At 51.7% G+C, this 18,809-nt stretch overlaps 1 protein-coding gene across 1 annotated transcript in view; it reads right to left on the bottom strand.

Moving 5' to 3' along the window:
* Positions 1-18,809, bottom strand: part of PLEKHM2 (pleckstrin homology domain containing, family M (with RUN domain) member 2) — a gene marked incomplete at its 3' end in the record, with an annotated part of 35,959 nt that overhangs the window by 7,505 nt on the left and 9,645 nt on the right. The window contains exons 2-7 of the mRNA XM_009330344.1: positions 6,931-7,037; positions 6,666-6,775; positions 5,616-5,715; positions 4,975-5,062; positions 3,942-4,128; positions 1,726-1,785 (exon numbers count right to left, since the gene is read on the bottom strand). Of these exons, the coding sequence (XP_009328619.1) occupies positions 1,726-1,785; positions 3,942-4,128; positions 4,975-5,062; positions 5,616-5,715; positions 6,666-6,775; positions 6,931-7,037 (652 nt within the window). The remainder of the gene's footprint in view (positions 1-1,725; positions 1,786-3,941; positions 4,129-4,974; positions 5,063-5,615; positions 5,716-6,665; positions 6,776-6,930; positions 7,038-18,809) is intronic.

Below are 18,809 nucleotides of genomic sequence, written 5' to 3'. Positions count from 1 at the left end.
AACGCCTGCCCCGCAGCGTGGAGGGTGTGAACTCTATCAAGGGGAGTAAATCACGTGGATTTTTTAATGTCTACGTTAAAGGGAAAATAAAATATTTACAAGCAATTTCAGCCCCAGGCTTCTAGCCTGTATCACCAAAATGAACATCACTTCTTTTGCCTAAACCCTGCTGATTCTGTTGAGACAAAACAATCTTTGTCCAAAATACAGAATTTTACCCCAAAATGTGTTTGCTGAAAATGGGGAACTGCCCCAACTTTCTTAACCTCTTGCTCTGTGTACAAACAGCAAGGAATGCATCAGTAAGCTAACCTGGCGGGGGGGATACGATGAAAACTTTGCTACGGCTGAGGTTTGCTCAGCACACAGTAACCCAGTCCGGAGCAGCGGTGGATCACACTGGCACCGCTTTGCAACCGGGACCTGCGCACGGGACCCGTGCACGCCTCCAAAAACCGGAGGGATCTTCCCCCAGCATCCCTTGGCTTCTCCCAGCCTGCACCCAACACCCACGGTTAAGTTGCTCGCCGGGTGTTGGGTTTAGAAACGTGGTTTGTACCCTCTAGCTGTACGCTCAAGCTTCAGGGACACGTTAAACCATCTCTGTGAGCGTCTCTGCACGTGGGGTAAGAAAGAAGACGAGAGGGAGCATGTTAGAGCCCAAGAGCCATCCACATGGAATTCAGGCAGAATTTCCCCAAATATTCAGGCAGTACCAGCCAAGGCAATTCAGACCCGGGGCTCCATCCAGCTTTCAGCTGCAAAGGACAGAGCATGGGTATATTTCCTCCGGGGGTAAAGCAGAGAAGTCTCCTACTCCTGTGACATGCAAAGGATACACAGAGGGACTGCACATGGAGGAAGGAGAACAAGTTCCTCTAAAATGGGCACGTGCTCTTGACCGTAAAGGCCGGACATAGCTGACAAGTTGGTTTTAAAAGTGGTAAAATAAAAAAAGAAAAAAAAGAGAAGTGTAGTGACTCAAACTGAGCACAGCGATGTGCTGGATGTTGTGGCTTCGAGAGATGTTTTGATACAGGAGAGCATGGTCCAAGGAAAACAAAACCTCCCAAATTAATCCCTGCAAAAGGCCCAAAATTAAAGAAAGCAGAATTAATTCAGCTGTTTTCCAGGGCTTTCAGGAAATCAATGAAGGTGGATCAGTTTTTCAATCAGCACCCTGTGTGCTTTACCCCACAGAGGAAATCTACGGTGTGAGGTCAGCTGGCACGGTCACGCTCATTTTGGACGGCCGCTGATCCCTGCCTGCCAGCTTCGCGGCGGGGGTGATTTTGCAGCTTTTCTTTTGTAACCTGGTATAAAGGCTCCTTTATCAACACAGGCCGCAACGTATCGAGCAGCCACAGAACCGCGCTCGAAACTCCAGCCTCGCGTCTGCTACGCCGAGCGCTGGGGCAGACACGTCTAGAAGACACGGAGGCATCGTCAGAGGCAGGAAAACAATCCTCCGCTCCAGGATATACGGCCAGGTGAGCGTGCCTGCATACGCCAGGAGTTGGGGAAAGCTTTGCACGTGGTCTTACGGATGAGACACGCAACCTCCCACCTTGGGGGATCTTTTCCTCTCCTTTCTGCCTCTACTGAATTCCATCAAGATGCGGTGGTTGCTCGTTAAAGAAATGAACCAGGGAGCATGCAGCAAGCTTCAGGTGGCAGCAATGCAGAGAGAAAAACAAAATGTTGTAACAGACGAGTATGTCCCACCTTCCCAGTCTCTGCTGGGCATGGTCTGCATTGCTGGAAAGACATCTCCAAAATCATAATCTACAAAAACGAGGGATAAAACTCAGGATTAGAAATACAAGTAGTGGGGAGGGAGGGGGGACAGGGGAGAGTGTGAAGGGGATTTGGGGAGGGAGATGGGAAAGGAGAAAACAAAACAATCTTCCTCCGGTATCTGAAACGCGTGAGAAAATCATCAGGGAACATGGATGCAAATGGAAACCAGCTGCACTAATGGTTGCTCCTGCTGGATGTTTGCGTTATGGGAGCTACAACGGGACCAGAGAAGGATGAAGGCCCCATTACGTGAGCTGCTGGAAAGTTAAAACAGAAAAACGGTTGGTGTCATCCAGGGCTTGTGTACCTAATCAGGGATCCCCTCTCGGAAGCAATTTAATTGCTCCGTGCCTCAGTTTCCCCACTTTACATTTACCTCCCATAGACACTGTGATGTTTGACTCACTAATGTTTGCAAAGCCAGGGGTCTGATTAAAGGGAAAAAATTTATCCTCTGATCCTAAAATCCCCAGCTCCACCTACACTCCCAGGGTAGCGAGATGCTCCTGTTGAAATGATGAGCAGTGAAATAAGTTATTGAAGTTCAATTCCTCCACGCCGGAGGAACAGCGGCAATGCCTGCCCTCCAGGGCTCTGACACCTCCACCATCCTGGTCCCACAACAGGGCGCGGCATTTCTACATCAGCACCAAACCCCTCTACACATGGGGAAACTGAGACACAGATCACAACCGCTGCCCGGACACACAGAATAGCTTGTGACAATGCTAAAACCGAAATCTAGCTCAAAAATCTCCTGGATCTCTACTCCAAACCCCTCTTCTCTTGAGCATTAAGCTTCCATCCACTAGACGGGCTGGAGAGTGTAGCCAAACCTAAGTGACACCCCGTGCCCAGTCAACACGGACAGGCAGGAGAAGTGCTGGCACCAAGACATGTTCTGCTGAGGGAGGAACAGGAACACAAGCCCAGGGGGTGCAGCATGCACTGAAACGGCTGCTTACGCCAAACCTCCGGGGACAGAGGAGCTTCCTCCTGTGACTTTTACTGCTAGGCTCCTCGTGCTGTCTCCAACTTACCTGGATGCTGGAGGTTTGGCATAAGCAAGTCCCCGAAAGCAAACCCTTTCACGCTCACACGCAGATGTTGTGGGTGAGCCCAAAACAGTGCTGTGCTTCAAAGCCCTTTGCTAAAACGATGCTAACGCCCATCCCCACATCTGCATCTTGCTTCCTGGGCTGTTCCTTCTCAGCATCTTTAATATTAGTCTGCAGTTTCTATCTTGCACATAAAAGGCAACTGGTGGACCCCCGTCTCGGAGGGAACCTGTCCGTATGCGGACTCAGTCCTGAATTCACTGCATCCAATTAACGGCACGCATCACCCCACCTGCTCCAGAATCCCCCGATCTCGCTTTGTTCAAACTGACATCAAAAAGGAATAGCGCCAACATATTTTGGATTAGGAACAGCAGCAGCAGAGCTGTTCCTTCACGTGAACATGCTTCATGCAGTGTAACAGCTCCCTGCTCCAGCCTGAAGCAGGTTAAGGGGCCTGGCATAAGGTATATGTCTCCTCAGTTCATCTGGAACAACATCCAGTCCTCTCTGATAGCGAAAGGGGGTGAGTATGACAACTTATCAGGCTCCTCAAGTTAAGATGCATAAAGAGGAAAAAACAGCACCTCTGAGACCACTGGCTGCCTTTCCCTCAGACTGCGGACATGGAGAAAAGACTCTGGGAACTATTCCCCACCACCTCCAGTGTATTTGGGTCTCTGGACTGCAAAATAAGCAGTTAAAAAAGGTCCTCTGCAGCCCTGCGTACCTGCTCTGAACTGGAAGCCATGTTCAGATAGACACGATTTTCACTCCATGAGGAGATTTCTCCAGTTCTTACTAAAACACACCCCCCAGGATGGAAACGTGGCCTGAGGTGACTAGCATGGGAAGTCCTTCTCTCCTGCTCTGAGGCAAAGGGGCTGTCCCCAGCTTAAATCCCAGCACCTCCCAAGGCAAGACAGGAGAGACTCACAGCCTAACTGCTGGGTCTCTAGCTTTGGTCTCTTCCAGCCCATCATTTGCTACCTCATTCGGCATCTCGTCCGGTCCAGCAGCTCAGCCGAAGGAGATGTGGGAACACAAAGGCCTGACCGCACCCATCTCCGAAAAACCACTGACCTTCACTGGATGGAGCGATGGCGCTGTCGTCCCATTCCAGGTTGGTGGAGGTGACCGAGTTGAAGGAGTTGAGGGACAGGCTGTCCGAGCCGTGCACGGAGCTGGGCAGGCGGTCCTCAAAGTCTAGCAGGTACTGAGGTTTGTAGTAATCTGGCATGTACGGGGCCAGATCCAGGTAAGGAGCGTCCTGCAGAGAAGAGAGCGTGGGGTAAGTCAGGCTCTAGTCACCACACACAGTTATTAGCATAGTTGAAACGACGGGACTGTCCTTGAATGTCCTCTGACTGTCCATTTCTGCCGCCTTTCAGAGGAAACCCGGCGGCTCCGCTGTGACACCAAGGGTTAGCCAGTGGCTTTGTGTTCATCTGGAGCAACGCCAGCATTTCGTACGGCGCTTGCAGAGCTCAGCTCCTTCATCCCCATCAATCTGCCCCGCAGCTGGCTTCCCCACACCTGCCTCATTCCTCTTCCAAACTGTGCAGAGGAATAACTGAGCAATAGGAATAAATCCCATTGCCGAATCTCCAAAGATCCCAGCCTAGAGCCTTTCCTAAAAGTGGCAGCTTCACGTTTTCAGCTGAAGGCCAACAAGAACTCTACAACTCTCTACAACTACCTGAAAGGAGGTTGTAGCGAGGTGGGGGTCGGTCTCTTCTCCCAAGTAACTGGCGAAAGGACGAGAGGAAACGGCCTGAAGTTGCGCCAGGGGAGGTTTAGATTGGACGTGAGGAAAAATGTCTTTACTGAAAGAGTGGTTAAACATTGGAACAGGCTGCCCAGGGGAGTGGTGGAGTCACCATCCCTGGAAGTATTTAAAAGACGGGTAGATGAGGCGCTTAGGGACATGGTTTAGTGGGCATGGGGGTGTTGGGTTGACGGTTGGACTCGATGATCTTGGAGGTCTCTTCCAACCTTAATGACTCTATGATTCTATGATTCTAAGAAGGTACACCCTGGACCTGTGACACCCAGGACTCCCCCTGCTCCACATACCCACTCTCCCAGAGCCAAGACAAACGGATGAAACACTCACCAGATCCAGGTCAAAGCGGATGAACTCCAGCCCGGACACCAGCGTTAAGAACAAGGTCAGATGATCGTGACTGCAAACCAGGGCGTTCCTGCAGCATGGATAAAACAGAAGAGCTTTAGAGATGTAGGAAAGAGAAGCAACAGCTACAAGCGCCCTTCCGTTTTCTTGGTGGCGTGTCTCCGATCTGCCGCATAAACAGCCTCAGAGCTGTCAGCCTGCCGTTTTCCTCTTCCTAAGAGCAATGGCAGAGCTTAAGGGCAGATATGTGTGGCTCAGAGCAGGCAGGCATCCACTATGTGCTGTCCCCGAACGAGCTACGGGCAGATTTCCAGGCGTCCACCAGAGCTGGGTCCCCCTGGACAAGAGCTCAGCAGCTTCTTGGAAAACATGGAAGAATATAAAGGCTACATCCGCGACTGGGAGTGAAAGCAGTAACTAGGAGAGATGCATGGAAGCCCTCTTATATAGGACAGTGCGTCCACATCCGGGACCTTTACATTAATCATGCAAAACCTCTGCAAAACCCACAAGGAAAGATCAGACCCTGATCAACGCTTGTTCCCCACTGGCAAATTAGGGCTTGCTTCTGACAAGAAGGGATGCCAACCAGTGCCCTAACGAGAACGAGCTGGGATACTCACTTGACATAGTACTTGTGCAGCAGGCTTAGATTCTCCTGGAACAGCCTCAAATAGCTCTCCAAGGAGTTTTCGTTGAGGGCTAGGTACAGCCATGCCCGGCCTGAAAAGAAAGCAGCAGACAGATTTATCTGTGGGGAAACGCCTGAGAAGCGAAGCAAGCCTGGAAATAAACACAAATCAGTTACAACACGTCAGATCGTTCATTCGCATTTGTATCATTTCAGGGGAGCAACTGACCGTTGGGGAAATCTGTGGGGAAAAATGTCAGCGGGAGATGAAGGGGCAGATTCGTGATTCGGAGTGGGAATAAGAATAAGAGACCGCGTGGTAACCAGTTGAGAAGCAGACACACAACTGTGTCTCTCCAGCAAGATGGGAACCCTACTGGCCTTTCCAGGAGGGATCAGGAGACAGGAGAGACGGAGGGAGAATCGCTCTAAATCAGCGCAGGTGCAATTTGAGATATTACACAAATTCTGCAGGTGCAGAGAGGTGACGGTGGAGTCTGCGCTCAGCTCCGCTCTCACCGGTACGGGGCTTTGGAGATGAAGGGTGTTGGGATCATCAGGCAGAGGGGAGGTCTCTGGGCACTGTCCTGCGTCAAAAGCAGCCTCGATGGTCCCAAACATCCTACAGACAACTCGCAGCAGGGGAGAAGCAACATCGGGCAAACGACAGCTACAGCAAGACGTTCTGGGGCGAGAGAGGCGATGCCTCCCATCTGCCAGAAACCCTTCCCCAGAGCACGGCCCAGCAGATCGCTTTGGCTTCACGGCAGCAGAAGCAGGGCTACGTCTCTGACCCAACACCCGATCCTGAGACACGGTGCAATTATTTCTAGAGCTGTCATACGGTTACGGCAGGACTCTCGCCTCCTTGGCCTGAGCAAAGCGACCCGGACTCAGTGGGGAGCTGCCTGCTGGCTCCCTCAATCTGCCTGCAGCTCCAGCCCTCGAACACGCAGCCAGCACAACCTGCCCGGGCCTCCTGCCAGATGTCCCCAAACCGAGGTTTGCCCTCAGAGCCGGGGCAGCTTCTGCGAATACTCACTGCGTCCCAGGTTGGTGGCCACATGTTGAAGCACTTCTATCTGTTTGATGGCTTCCCGGCGGGTGAAGTGAACGACCAGCACCCAGTAGCCCGAGGAAAGATCTTGCAGGCTGGAAGAAGAAAGAAGCCCAGAGGAAGGTTAAGCAAGGGCTTCGTTGTCTCCATCCCAGTTACTGCCCGGATGGCTTCCCCATGCTGAGGCTACATGCTAGGCAAAGCACGGCGAAAAGCATCCCAGCAGCCCAGAGGCAGGCTCCACGCTTACCCATAGAGCAGAGCGTGGTCCAGATGTTCACAGAGCCGCTGCAGGACCTTGTCATGGTTTCTGATGGCCGGCGTCTCGTCTTCACAGGCAGCAAAGTAGCTCTGCAGCTGCAAAAAGATGAGATGGGATGGCTGAAACGCCCTTCTACAGCCCACTGAGGAGGCAGATGGAGATGCCAACACACTCACAGCCAGCATTAAATAGCTTTTTTTAATCTCTCAGCTTGCTAAACCTTGATGCAGGTTACTCACAGGGTATAGCAATTGGTTTTAAGAGTACCCTAAAGGCAGTAACTCATAGGGAGAGCCTCACCCACAAAGATTTGTGCATTTTTCAGAGACATGCCAGCAACGTGGCCGCAGCTGCACAACCAACTTCCCTGTTTGTTGAGCAGGTGGGCTGAGCTGCACAGCCTCCTCCTTTACAGCTAACGCTGCAGCGGGGTTTTGGTGGTTCCTCTGCAGCGATGCAGCCATCGCAAAGCCGTTCAGAACAGAAATAAATCAGGGCTCTGGGCTCTGTTTCTGGCTCTGCCATGGACGACTCCCCTCCTCGGTCTCAGGGTCTTGGCACGGGAAACCCTGGTTGTGGAGAGATGTTGCTTCCAGGTATAAAAGATGCTCTGAGTCCAGGAGCCTCATTCTTGCAGCGCGCGTGCTCTGTGCAAAATCTGTGCGAAATCTCAGCGCAGTTTTGGCATCCCGGGAAGAGACAGAGGTTTTCTTGTTACAGGCGGCTCAAGTGATCGCCGCGATGCTGGGGTATTGATGCCAGGCAGCTGAGAGCTGCCCCAGACTTTCAAACACAGGCTAGTACGGATTGCCTGGCCGCAGAGCAGCGGGGACTCGGAGGGTGCAGAGGGCAGCGCAGATACAGACGAAGGCACATGCGTATGGGACAAAGGCAGCTCAATTAATCCCGAGTCGTTTGCCTCTGCTGGGGCGAGGCTGCATCGCTACGACACATCACGTCACGTAGCTGATGCTTTCTCAAAAATCAGGACAGCTTGACCCATCCTCGGTTAACCCGTTGGCAGCTGCAAAGTTAGGTCTAAGGTCAGCACTGGCCCCGTGCTCTGCTGACAGCAGCCCTGGAGGCTCGACGCAGCGTAAATTGCTTTTCTGCTTCTGTAAAACCACTCAATAGAAATCCTAGAAATCCCCTTACACCCAAATCCTATATCCCTTCCCAGCTGACCCACCGGCCTCCTCCTGCCCCTGGAGCTTACAGATCTATTTAGGTCCCCGTCTCACACATACTTGGCATTCAGGCAGGGAGATTACTCACCCAGGATGTAATCTCAGCTGTATATGCCACGTTTATTTGCTCTGGCTGGTGACAAGTGAGCACAGTTCAGCTGAGCCACGACAACACATCACCCGTACGTACATTATTTTGGTGACCCGATACATCTTTGCCAAACCTCACCAGTTAGACAGTAGATTTAAAAAAAACCAAAAACTTGACGGTATTGTGCCTGTCGAGTCTGACCTGTCCCCAGAAACTGGTTTCTCCTCCTGAATTATTACTAGAGCCAGAGAAGCTCCTTTAGAAAATCATCCAGTCTCGATGTAAAAGTTATCAAGGGGACAGAGAACACTTCATGGCACCTGGGGAACTGTTCACAACAATCCTCTTAAAAACATGACCATATCTAGCTCCAACACCCTCCTGGCTTGAAGACCTTGTGTCTCTCTGGAGCTCTTAGGCAAGACGGGAGAGCCAGGCATGTTCCTGCATGGAGCAGGTCCCAGCCCTTATGTGAGAAAGAACTGCTGAGCCGGAATAATCGCAGCCAAATTCCCTCGTCCGATCGCACAACGCAGTTCAGCCTGTCTTTGTCCCGTCTAGTCCAGGAGGTAAATCTGCTGGGGAAGGAAATAGGCAATAACGTTTTGTTTGCAGGTACCTGTGGGTGCTCCGGCGATGCACAGACCGTTTCACAACACCCAGGTGAGACCCGAAGCATTTCAGCTCAGCAGCTCTTATCTGGTTTTGGGAGGAAGCTGTCCCAGAAGATTTACACTATTAATAGGCAGCCCAGACCCAAGCAGGGAGAAGAATGCCCTAAAATCCCACTATTCAAGAACTATTTCAGGAGCTACCTGCAGCCAGTGTTTTAAGCTCACTCCTGCAGAGAGGACACTAGAGGAAGAAACAAAGTCACAATTTAGAGCCGTATCCCTCTGGCAATGGATAGATGGAGCCACGGGGGATGTTCTCCAAGAGATGTCTGGAGCTCACTAAAATATCCCATTTTGGGGGAAACTGAGGCAGAAAGCAAAGGCCCTGCCATACGGGACATGAGCCAGGATTTGAAGGCAGAAATTCCCGGCTTCTCCCAACCAGGCTGTTACCTCTGCAGAGACCTGGGGTACCCTCAGAGGAGGGTTCCTGTCCTGGGTGTTTCTGCAGGTTCTGTGCTCCCTTGAGGAAATGCAGCTGTGGGAGACAGCTAGGGAAAAACAAAAATAACCAGGCCCTACATTAGCTTACCACTAAAATCAAGGAGCCGCTCAGCCAGCTCTGCACACACAGTTCGGGGAGGTCATCTTGGAGGGAACTTGGAGCCTGTCTGTGCCACTGACTGGAGGAATTCCCCGTGACAGAGAGACTCCAAGCCTGGGCAGCGAAAGAGATGAGCAAATAGAAGCATTTCCTCTTTTTTTCTTTCCTTCCTTCTCCAAAAATAACTTAGATCTTTGTTACAGTCCTTCCTGCAGCCAGTTCACAGCTCCCAACCCTCTCCATTGCTACATGTAACCGACCTGCTCCCATCATCAGAGGATGCAAACCGTTAGCAAACGGTGGTTGTCTCATCTCAACATCTCCACACATGGAGAAGCACCAGGGAATTTCTGAAAAACAGACTTCTCTTCCCTAGAAAAGCCAAATCTTCCCCCATGAAGGGATCTAGGTTTTGAAGAGCTCGTTCTGCGTTACATTAAGGCTTGGTGTTACTTTTAGCTGCTCTGCAAGGAGCATGCAGCCTCCTGCCCTGCACAAACCAGCTACCCCTGCACGGCACCCCCTTCCTGGGGAGGCTGCTGGAAAACCCAGCCCCACAGCGATGTCCAGAGCAGACCTACCCCAAAAGGCTCAGGTCTGCCCCTCTGCAACATCAGGAGCCAGAGGACGAGCTGGCGTGACTGTGCTTCGCTCAGAGTCACGGGGTTACGCCAGCCCTGCGCACGTGGGACCCTGCAAGCTGGAAACGCGTGCTCAGCAGTTTTGGATTTGGATTCAGGCGCTCCGAGTCACAGCATTTTAGGAGCTGTCAGTCACAGGGAAGCGCACCAAGTGCTTGCTCCTACCCACAGGCACAAAGATGTGCCACCGTGTTCCCCGGCTGGTGCCGCATCAAGGAACGGTGCTGCATCAAGGAACGGTGCCATTTCCAGCATCCCTCCAAAATAAACAGGGCCAACGGTTTACAGCTCCGAGCAAAGGATGTGCACGGCTTGCTGGAGCACAACAAGCCCCAGAAAGAGATCAGCAGGAGAGACCAGGTGAATCCCTGCCAAGGTACCACGTTTCCAAGGAGGATACAAGACAGAACAAGCCTTGGGATCTCCTGGGTGGAGTCATCCCTACAGCAAGGGTGGTGAAAGGCTGCGACTTGCAAAAGCTGATGGGGAGGCGTTTTGGGCTTGGGAAGAAGGGTGAAGACACACACAGAGGAAAGGTACAGTGAAACAGCTTTCCCAGTTGGGGAACAAAATCCAGTTGCATCATTGCCCACAGGCCTGCTGGCCTGCTCCAAGATCCACCTTGCCCCAAATCCATAGGAATTAAGACCTCAAGCATCTTGGGGCAGAGGCACAGACCACGGACAGTCCCAGCAGTCACGGACAGACCCTGACTGTGCAGCACAGGCAGGAATGATGTGGCACTGCCCTGAAAAAATGGCATTTATATGGAGTGTTTACTTCTCTCCTGTAAATCGCCATAAAACACAAATGAATAATTTGAAACCAACCTCTCCCTAATCACGGCGTGGCAGACAGACCTGTTTGGGAGGTGGTGACCAAACTTTATGAAGCATCCGCAAAGCAGCTCCCTGACATACCTGGGCAGTGAGCCGGGGAAAATCAGGAAGGATGCAAGCAGTAACGATAAAAAGCATTAACCAAAAGCGACATTGGTCATCTCTGGGTTTTCCGGAGAGACGTTCTTCCCCTCATCTCCTCCGCGCTCCAAAACCAGAAGGAAGGGTTGAAGGCTGGCTCAGACGGAGGCCTCGTATGGGGCACAGCGAACACCTCGAGCCCTGGCCCGGGGTTATTTATAGACATTCCTGCGGCCAAAATAAGCGCCATCGCCATGCAGAAGGCATCCCCGCCGAGACCACTCTGCAGCCCCAACTGGGTCCGAGCACCGGTGTTGCGACAGCGTGAGACAAAACCTGCTTCGGTGAGCTGGTTACAAAAGCCCAAACACTCGAGGCTGGCGAGTTAAACACGCCTGAGAAGAAAGCAGAGCAGAAGGGCGTTTGTCCAAAGGCGACAGAGAGCTGGTTTGCACTGAGGGGAACACTGGGTTTGCGCTCCTAACAACCGCACCTTGTCCCCATTGAGGAGAAGGTAGATTTAATAGCTGTTTATCAATCATGAGTTGAATTTTTTTTTTTTTTCAGTGATACACCACACCCCACTCTGGCACACAGGAGAAAGGATATTCCTTGCACAATTTTATAGCCTACTAATTGCACCCGTTCTCAATGAGTGTGAAGCTCTCCAGGCCTATTTGCAGAGCTCCTGTGTTGCAAGAAATGCCAAAAAACAATCAGGCAGCCACACTGTAAAGTCCATGCTCCGAATCTAATCATTCTTGTGGCTCTCCTTTGAAATCTCTCCAGTATTTCTACAACCTTATTGAAATATTGAAATACAGTCTTCTGACCTGTTCACGGCTGGCCACAACCCAACCGAGTCTCCATCTCCCCTCCGTAAATCTGGCCCACAGATGTTTCACTAGCAGCTTTCCAACACCAAGTTCATTTCCCTTGTTCTGCTTGGTATTTCCTTGACAGGACAAACATAGCGAAAGAAAAGCAAACAGCCCAGTCGGGCACCCTTTGCATTCCTCCGGCTCCCTAACCACGGCGCTCACTGCATGGGAAAGGCGAGAGGCGCTTCAAAACCCGCTTTCCCACCCACAGCACACGGACCGGCGAGGGGTTTTCCCCAGCTGCAGCAATGCAAACAAAAGCAGTACCACAAAGCAGCAATCGGACAGCCAAAACATAAGAGAAACTGCAGCAGCCTTTTTTCTGCCTCAATTCCTGTCTTCTCACTGTCTTCCCCAGCGGCTGGAAAGACACCTCCAAGCTATCAAGTAGGTGGTTTGCTTTGAGGGCAGTATTTTGTGAGCCATCCAGACGGACAGCTGGAGATGCAAACCCTTTGCTAGACCCAAAACCCTTCCCAAGCCTGCTCCCAGCACCTGCTTTTCCACCACACTGCACGACTGGAGAAGGATGGTGGCACATTACCTACCACACTGCACAGCCAGAATAACCCTCTGCAGCAAGAGAAAACCCGTATGGTTTCCTGTGAACGCAGCTTGCAAAGCTGTCTAACAACATGATTAAAAAAACGCTGGTTAAGAAGCCAGCTCTGGGTCTTGGCACTCCGTCTGGGGCTGGACCCGGAGCTGAGCACCCTCAGGAGCAAGCCTGGAGCTCCAGGGAGCACCAAAGAAAGGTGGCAGGTGACTGATCTTGTCCCAGGCAAGCGATGGCAGCTCAACCCCAAGGGAAGAGGCGATGGGGAGGGACAGGAAAGACGCATAAGAACCGGCACTCTCATACCTGCTCAGGGGAGTACAGACATTCAATGGCAAATGGATAAAGAGGGGGCTGAACTACTCTGCCTGGAAAACTCTTAGTCTTCCATACCACCCATAAAAGCAGGCTGAATTTCAAGGCAGGGGTGTTATTCTCTCTTGTACACTTGTATAACACAAAGCTCTAAAACTTCAGCTCTAGCAGGACGTTTTGGAGGTTGCATACGTGATCTGACTCAACATTTCTTACAACAAGCTTCCAAACCAGCACCAGCCTCAGCGCCCAGCTTCCCATCCTGGACTCGGTACACCTCGCCTGGTTCTTGTGGCTTTCCCGATGAAATACATCGGCACGCTCACAGCATCAGCACGTTGAAGGCACCACAAGTGACGCTGGAGCAGCCTGGAGAGAAACAGAGCATGCTCGTGACGTGCAGAGACAGGAGCCTGAAACAGGTGAAGCTGAAACCCACAGCAAAGATGCTCCGTGTCTGGAAACACAGGGCTTTGAAGCATTTGCAATCCAGCGCCAGCAAGGCTGTCACCTCCTGGGACACGTACGCTCATCAGCTCCCACACCCCCAAGGCTTTTCCAGGGCTTTCCTTCATTATTTCTGAGCAGCAGACCTTGCAGCAGGCTGGAGCTGCGCGTGGCTCAGCCAAGGACAGGATTTTTTCCAGTGGTGACACCTTGCAAGTCGCGGGGAGCATCCCGTTCCTCTGTCATGGCGAGCAGAGCGCGCAGAGCAGGGGACGGGCACAGAGCTGGCTGCTGTGGAACAGGATCCCTGCGCTCACTGAAGGCAGATGGAAAGGTCACACGCTCGGCATAACAGAAAAAACAGATTTCATGGGAAGGAAAAAACAAGTCTAGTTGGCAAACACACCAAAACAAGCGAGTGCAGGGTGCTTGTGCCCTGCAAGTCTTGGTAACGACGCTGCTCTCCCAGAGAGCTGCCGCTTACTCACACGCCGGCTTTGAATCTCTCCCCATCAACCAAGTCCTCTGGCCCGCAGTTATTTCAGTTTCTCCTCTTGGAGCAGGATATCAGAAGTGGGGAAAGCTGAAATCACTCAACAGCCGCTGAAATTGTGCAATCGGAGGCAGAGAAGCTCGGAAGCATTGCTTCAGCGCCTTGTACAAAACCCACTGCTGCAATTCATCCTCCTAAACCAACTGATCTCCCAGAAAAACGCTTTGCATTAGTGGTAGGAGAACAAACGGGATTTTTTTCTCTCCAAAAGGCTACCATAGCCTTGTCCACTGGCAGATCCAGAGCTGGTTTTGAGAAACACCTCCTCTGGGTATGAAGAGACAACATCAGTTTAGGTATCCACAGAATCCAATCCCCTTGCAACTGCAGACAACGAACCTCATATCATGGCCAGACCTATGTCAGGACGCGGCATTAGGAATTTCAAAACAGATAAACCTTGAAATACTCAAGTAACCCAAGAAATACACTGCTGCGCTCTCAGCAGAATCACAAACGGCTTGCTTTGCTTGCCAAACAGTGGCAAAGCCCTTAGAGGACCACCAAAATACGCCGTGTCGGAGCTGTAAGTGTTCACAGACTTCCTAAAGCACCTGAGCGACCCTTGTGTCTTCACGGCTGACTCATGAGCTCCGCAAGATTGCTGCTAGCTTCAGCCACGGGCTTCTGGTGGTCTGGTGGCTGGCAACCCTGGTACACGTGGCAAAGGGGCAGGCCAGGACTGCCAACGGGAGCGATGTCGATCCCCACTGCGTGCTCCCCACAGCGACAGCGGATGTGGCCTGGAGCAAACATGAGCGAGAGGAAATACCCTGGCAGAGATAAAAACCCCTGTGGTCTTAGAGCCAGCGAGGTGCCCCTCAACGGGAAGCAGAATGCAAGTCGCTATTTGGCTATTTTCGTATCTCCAGAATTGCTACCTCTGTGTCACGGCGGCTGGGCTAAATAAATCTACCCAGCCAGAGATGAGCATGTTCTCTACATGATTTGAGGAGGGATGCTCCACTCCAGTGCTACCTGCTCCTTTCCAGGACATGAGGGCACTAAGCCATCCCCAAATCTACCCTCCCTCGCCGTGCAGGAGAAGCAGAGATGTTGGAAGGCAGAGCTCAGGGAGCCTGGGGGACTGCAAAGGCATTTCACTGGTACGGGGCTGAAAATCTGATCTGGAGACAAGCAGAAAAGGCACAGCATTAATTCACTGTGGGGGAAGTGGAAACCTTCCCAAAGTCATGCATAAACAGAGCAGAGCCAGAGCTTCTGGCAAGAACTCCTGCAACATCGGCAAAACCATCGCTCCTCCTGATTGACATGCACCAAGGATCAGCTGCTCTAGAGTTCATGGGAATGTGTGTCCTTCAAAGGCAGTAGGAAAGCCTGAAAAACAGAGAAGAGCCTCAAAATCTTGGATTCTGATCTCCTTTCTGATTTTAAGTTTAGCTCCTGGAATTGCCAACAAGGAGCACTGTTTAAGGACATTGCATTTTTGCCACCTAATCACAGGCAGGACAGCAATAAATCTCTCCTTAACACACTGCAACATCCAGGAGGGCACGGAAATCCAACAAGAGAATACAAAACATCTAGGCTACCAGCTTCAGCATGGACCAGGTCACCCGTGATAGGTTCTAGCTACCAGGAGATGGTTAGCCAAGGACGGATTTGAAGCTGTTGGCATTTCTAGCGTGCTTATCATGGCAAGAGTTCAACTGGGAGGCACCAGGAGGCAGCTCTCATCCCACTGCTGCCACGCACAGTAATATCTCCTAGAAGAAAACAAGCACTTGAGTGAACAAGGGTCTGCACCCCACTGGGAGAGGATGCACAGAAAGCGGTGAATGCACACTGAGCCGTAACATGCCCATCTCCAGCCTTCTGCCTCAATAAAGCCCCAATTCTTTAAAAAAAAAAAGGATTAGGCATCAATTTGCACAGTAATTTGTGCTGGAGCACAGCCCTCTTAGCCGAAAGCAGGGTGAGGGAGCACTGGATGGGAAAGGGGAAAAGAAACGGTCACAAGACAGAAGCAACGAGCTCTGTGGCATCACACTGTCCACATAATCAGAGCAGAAAGCACTGCCCGCTGAATTAATTTATATCTCCCAGGGAGGACAGAGAGGACAAGCTGTAAACGGGAAATCAACACCATGCTCACACGTCCCTTGGATGTGTCCCGGAATTGAAGCAGGGACCCAGGAGCTCGCTACTGCTGAGCTCTCCCAACCCCTCCTGAAGCAGGCAGAAGCCTCTTGACACCTCTCCAGCTGGAGAGGCCAATTTTGTCTAAATTAGATGTTTTGTCTCTCTTTGCAGTCGAGGCCTGATCTCACACCTCTGATCTCACACCTCTGCAGTCAATGGCAAAGCTGATCTCCGAGATACAGGTGAAGTACACAAACGGTCCAGATGTGGCACTTGGGTATCACACAGAGAAACCCACAGGTTTGTCATTACCCTCTCCAAGCAGGTTTGCATCCCTACCTTTTCTAGCTGTGCTCCATCCCTCATATATTTCTAGGAAAATAAGAGAGAAACAGTCCTGTTCACTGAGGCTTGAGGGATTCGCTTGGAATTGAAGCATTTTTTTTGCTGTTGATTTGTACAGAATTCACTCACTGCTTGTGCTCTGACCTCCCACTCCTGAAATTCAGAAGCACCCTGGAGAAACTGAAGTCACAGCCAGGTAAAGTCACAGCCACAGGTCTCCGCGGCACAAACCCTGCCCAAGGCTGTGCTGCTGCTCGTTGCCTATCCCATCTGAGGCACAGGGAAGCTGACAAGCATCTGGATGGTTTTCCCTGTGCCACTCGGTGAAAATAAGGCATTTTTTCTGCTGCTGCTATTTAAAGCCTGACATCGTAACCAGGTACCTCAGCCTTAGCGGTGGTTTGTCCCAGTTTACCCAGTCTTGAGGTGGGGTTTGGTCCTGGCTGTCTTCTAAAATAACATCCGACTTGCAGTCCATGGACTGCTGAGTGTCCACAAACTCCTCTTTGGGTCTGAAGCTGAGAAAAAAGAAAACCTATCATCATCTGGCCAAAAAGTGGTGTGAAGAGGTGTGCACAGCACCGCAGGCACATCCAAACCCTCTGCTCTACAACTCGAACCTGCAACGATGGCGAAAGTAAGGAGCGAGCAACCTACACAGCTAGGAAGCTTTTGAAATCAGAGGCGAGATACTTAGAAAACTCCTCCACGCCCCATGACACAATCCCAGCGACGAGGAGTTACTCAAGACGGACCCAGAGAGGAGGATGAACGAGAGCAGGAATTCCCAGCGTGCAGCTAGGGTGTGGGAAGGGTGTACCTGCTCCCCTAACCTACTACCTTACTCTTCCTGATAACCCAGACAAAAAGAGAAATATTGGGGACTTGAGGGCTGAAGTCAGACAGGGAAGCGTTGGGAAAAATCAGCATCTCCATAGCTAAAGGGGAGCAACATCCCCAAGGAAGGAGAACTGCATCCCGGGGGTAAAAAGCAGGGGTGTGCCAGCGCTGGACTTTTGCCATGTGGCTGAGTTTGGTTTCGCTGGGATGGTGTAAATAAGTCTGTCGGCCTCAAGTCTCACGTAGGTTCCTACGTTTCCCTGAGCTTTCTCGCTCTGAACTGAACAGGAGAGCAAAAGGGGCAGCACTGAAAAATCCCCAAACCCCTCTTCACCATTGGATCAAGACAGGAGTTGGCAGAGATTGAGGCAGGTCTAGGCAGAGGTGTGCTGGCAGAGCTGTAGTTGATGAGTCCTGTTCAAGTACAATAATAATTAAAATAACCACCATGTTGATTTTATAGCATTTTCAACAGGGATCCCCAAGGATTTTCTGAATGCAAATAAACTAGTCCAACAAATCCTGTGTGGGAAGTAGTATGTCCTTACACGCATGGGGAAACTGAGGCAGCTAGGTCAGTGCTGTTGAGCATCGTAACAGAGCTTGGAGCAGGCTGAACATCCACTGATTTCCAGGTAGATAAAAGATTATCCTTAATTTTTAGAGGACAGAAAGGCGAGAGACCAGGGGACAGAGAGACCCATGGAAGAAAAGAGAAAGGCTGGGAAAGGTTTGCACATCCATCCTACATCCCAGAGATGATGTCAGGCCATCCCTTCCTTAATAGGGCCAGGAATTCACTCGTGATGGTCTTCGTAAGACAAGTTTTCATGGATGAATCTGTGTCAGGACACATTGCAGACCACAGGAAAACTCCTATTCCATAAGGCAGCGGAAACCCAATAACTGGAGAAATGTCAGCGAGTCCAGAAAGCCTCCTTTCCCCCAAAACTTGGGATGAAAACTGGAACAAGACTCCCTTTACCTCCTCAAACAGAGCCTGCGTTCCTTCTCAAAGATGGCTGGAGTTCACACGTGGACCAGGCAGGACATGTGGCCCAAACCAAAACTTCCAGCATGTCCTTAACAACTCACTCCTGTGACCACCCCAAACAGGCTCCAGCGTCCTGGTCCCCTTCGTGCCAGCATGCACACGTTCCCCACCAAAGGGATGGGCTTTAAGAAATGCTCTCACTGGCAGCAGATGCTGAGGGGCAAGGAGAAACAAGGGGCAAGCAGAAGGACAAGGTGAGAGATAAGGCATGACGGGACATGTCTTCAGAGCCCTCGCTTTGAGGGCTCAGACCAGAGCACGGCCAACCCATGGCGTACGCCTGCCTGGGGGGAGGACCTCTGGAAAGAGGGTTTCATGCTGGACTCACCCAGATCCCCCCACCATAGAGCCCCACGAAAAGGGATCCCCCCAGGATCCCCCCAGTCCTGTCCACAGGAAAAAGAAACCCTTTGAAAAGGGGGAGCCCCAGGGGGTAACCCCGGTATATCCTGACCAGCAGAGACCAGCTCCTGGGGGTGACCCTGGCAGTGTCCCTTTGGCAAGGTGGGCCAGGGGGTGACCCCACATCCCCAGGGGTGCCTCTGGGGTGTCCCATAGCACCAGCAAAAAGGATGCCTCCAACCTCACGCCCCCAGCACAGAGGGTCCCTAGGGACATCCTCAAACCCGCACAGAGGAATGGCAGGTGTCCCCTGCCTCTGGCAGAGGGGATGGCAGGGGGTCCTTGACCCCGTACTCCTGTCCCAAAGAGTCCCC

Source organism: Pygoscelis adeliae, unplaced genomic scaffold, assembly GCF_000699105.1.
Source record: "Pygoscelis adeliae isolate BGI_AS28 unplaced genomic scaffold, ASM69910v1 Scaffold728, whole genome shotgun sequence".
In the NCBI taxonomy this organism is placed as follows: domain Eukaryota; kingdom Metazoa; phylum Chordata; class Aves; order Sphenisciformes; family Spheniscidae; genus Pygoscelis; species Pygoscelis adeliae.
Note: the sequence above shows the minus strand (reverse complement) of the source record. Positions and strands in the feature narration are given on the sequence as shown.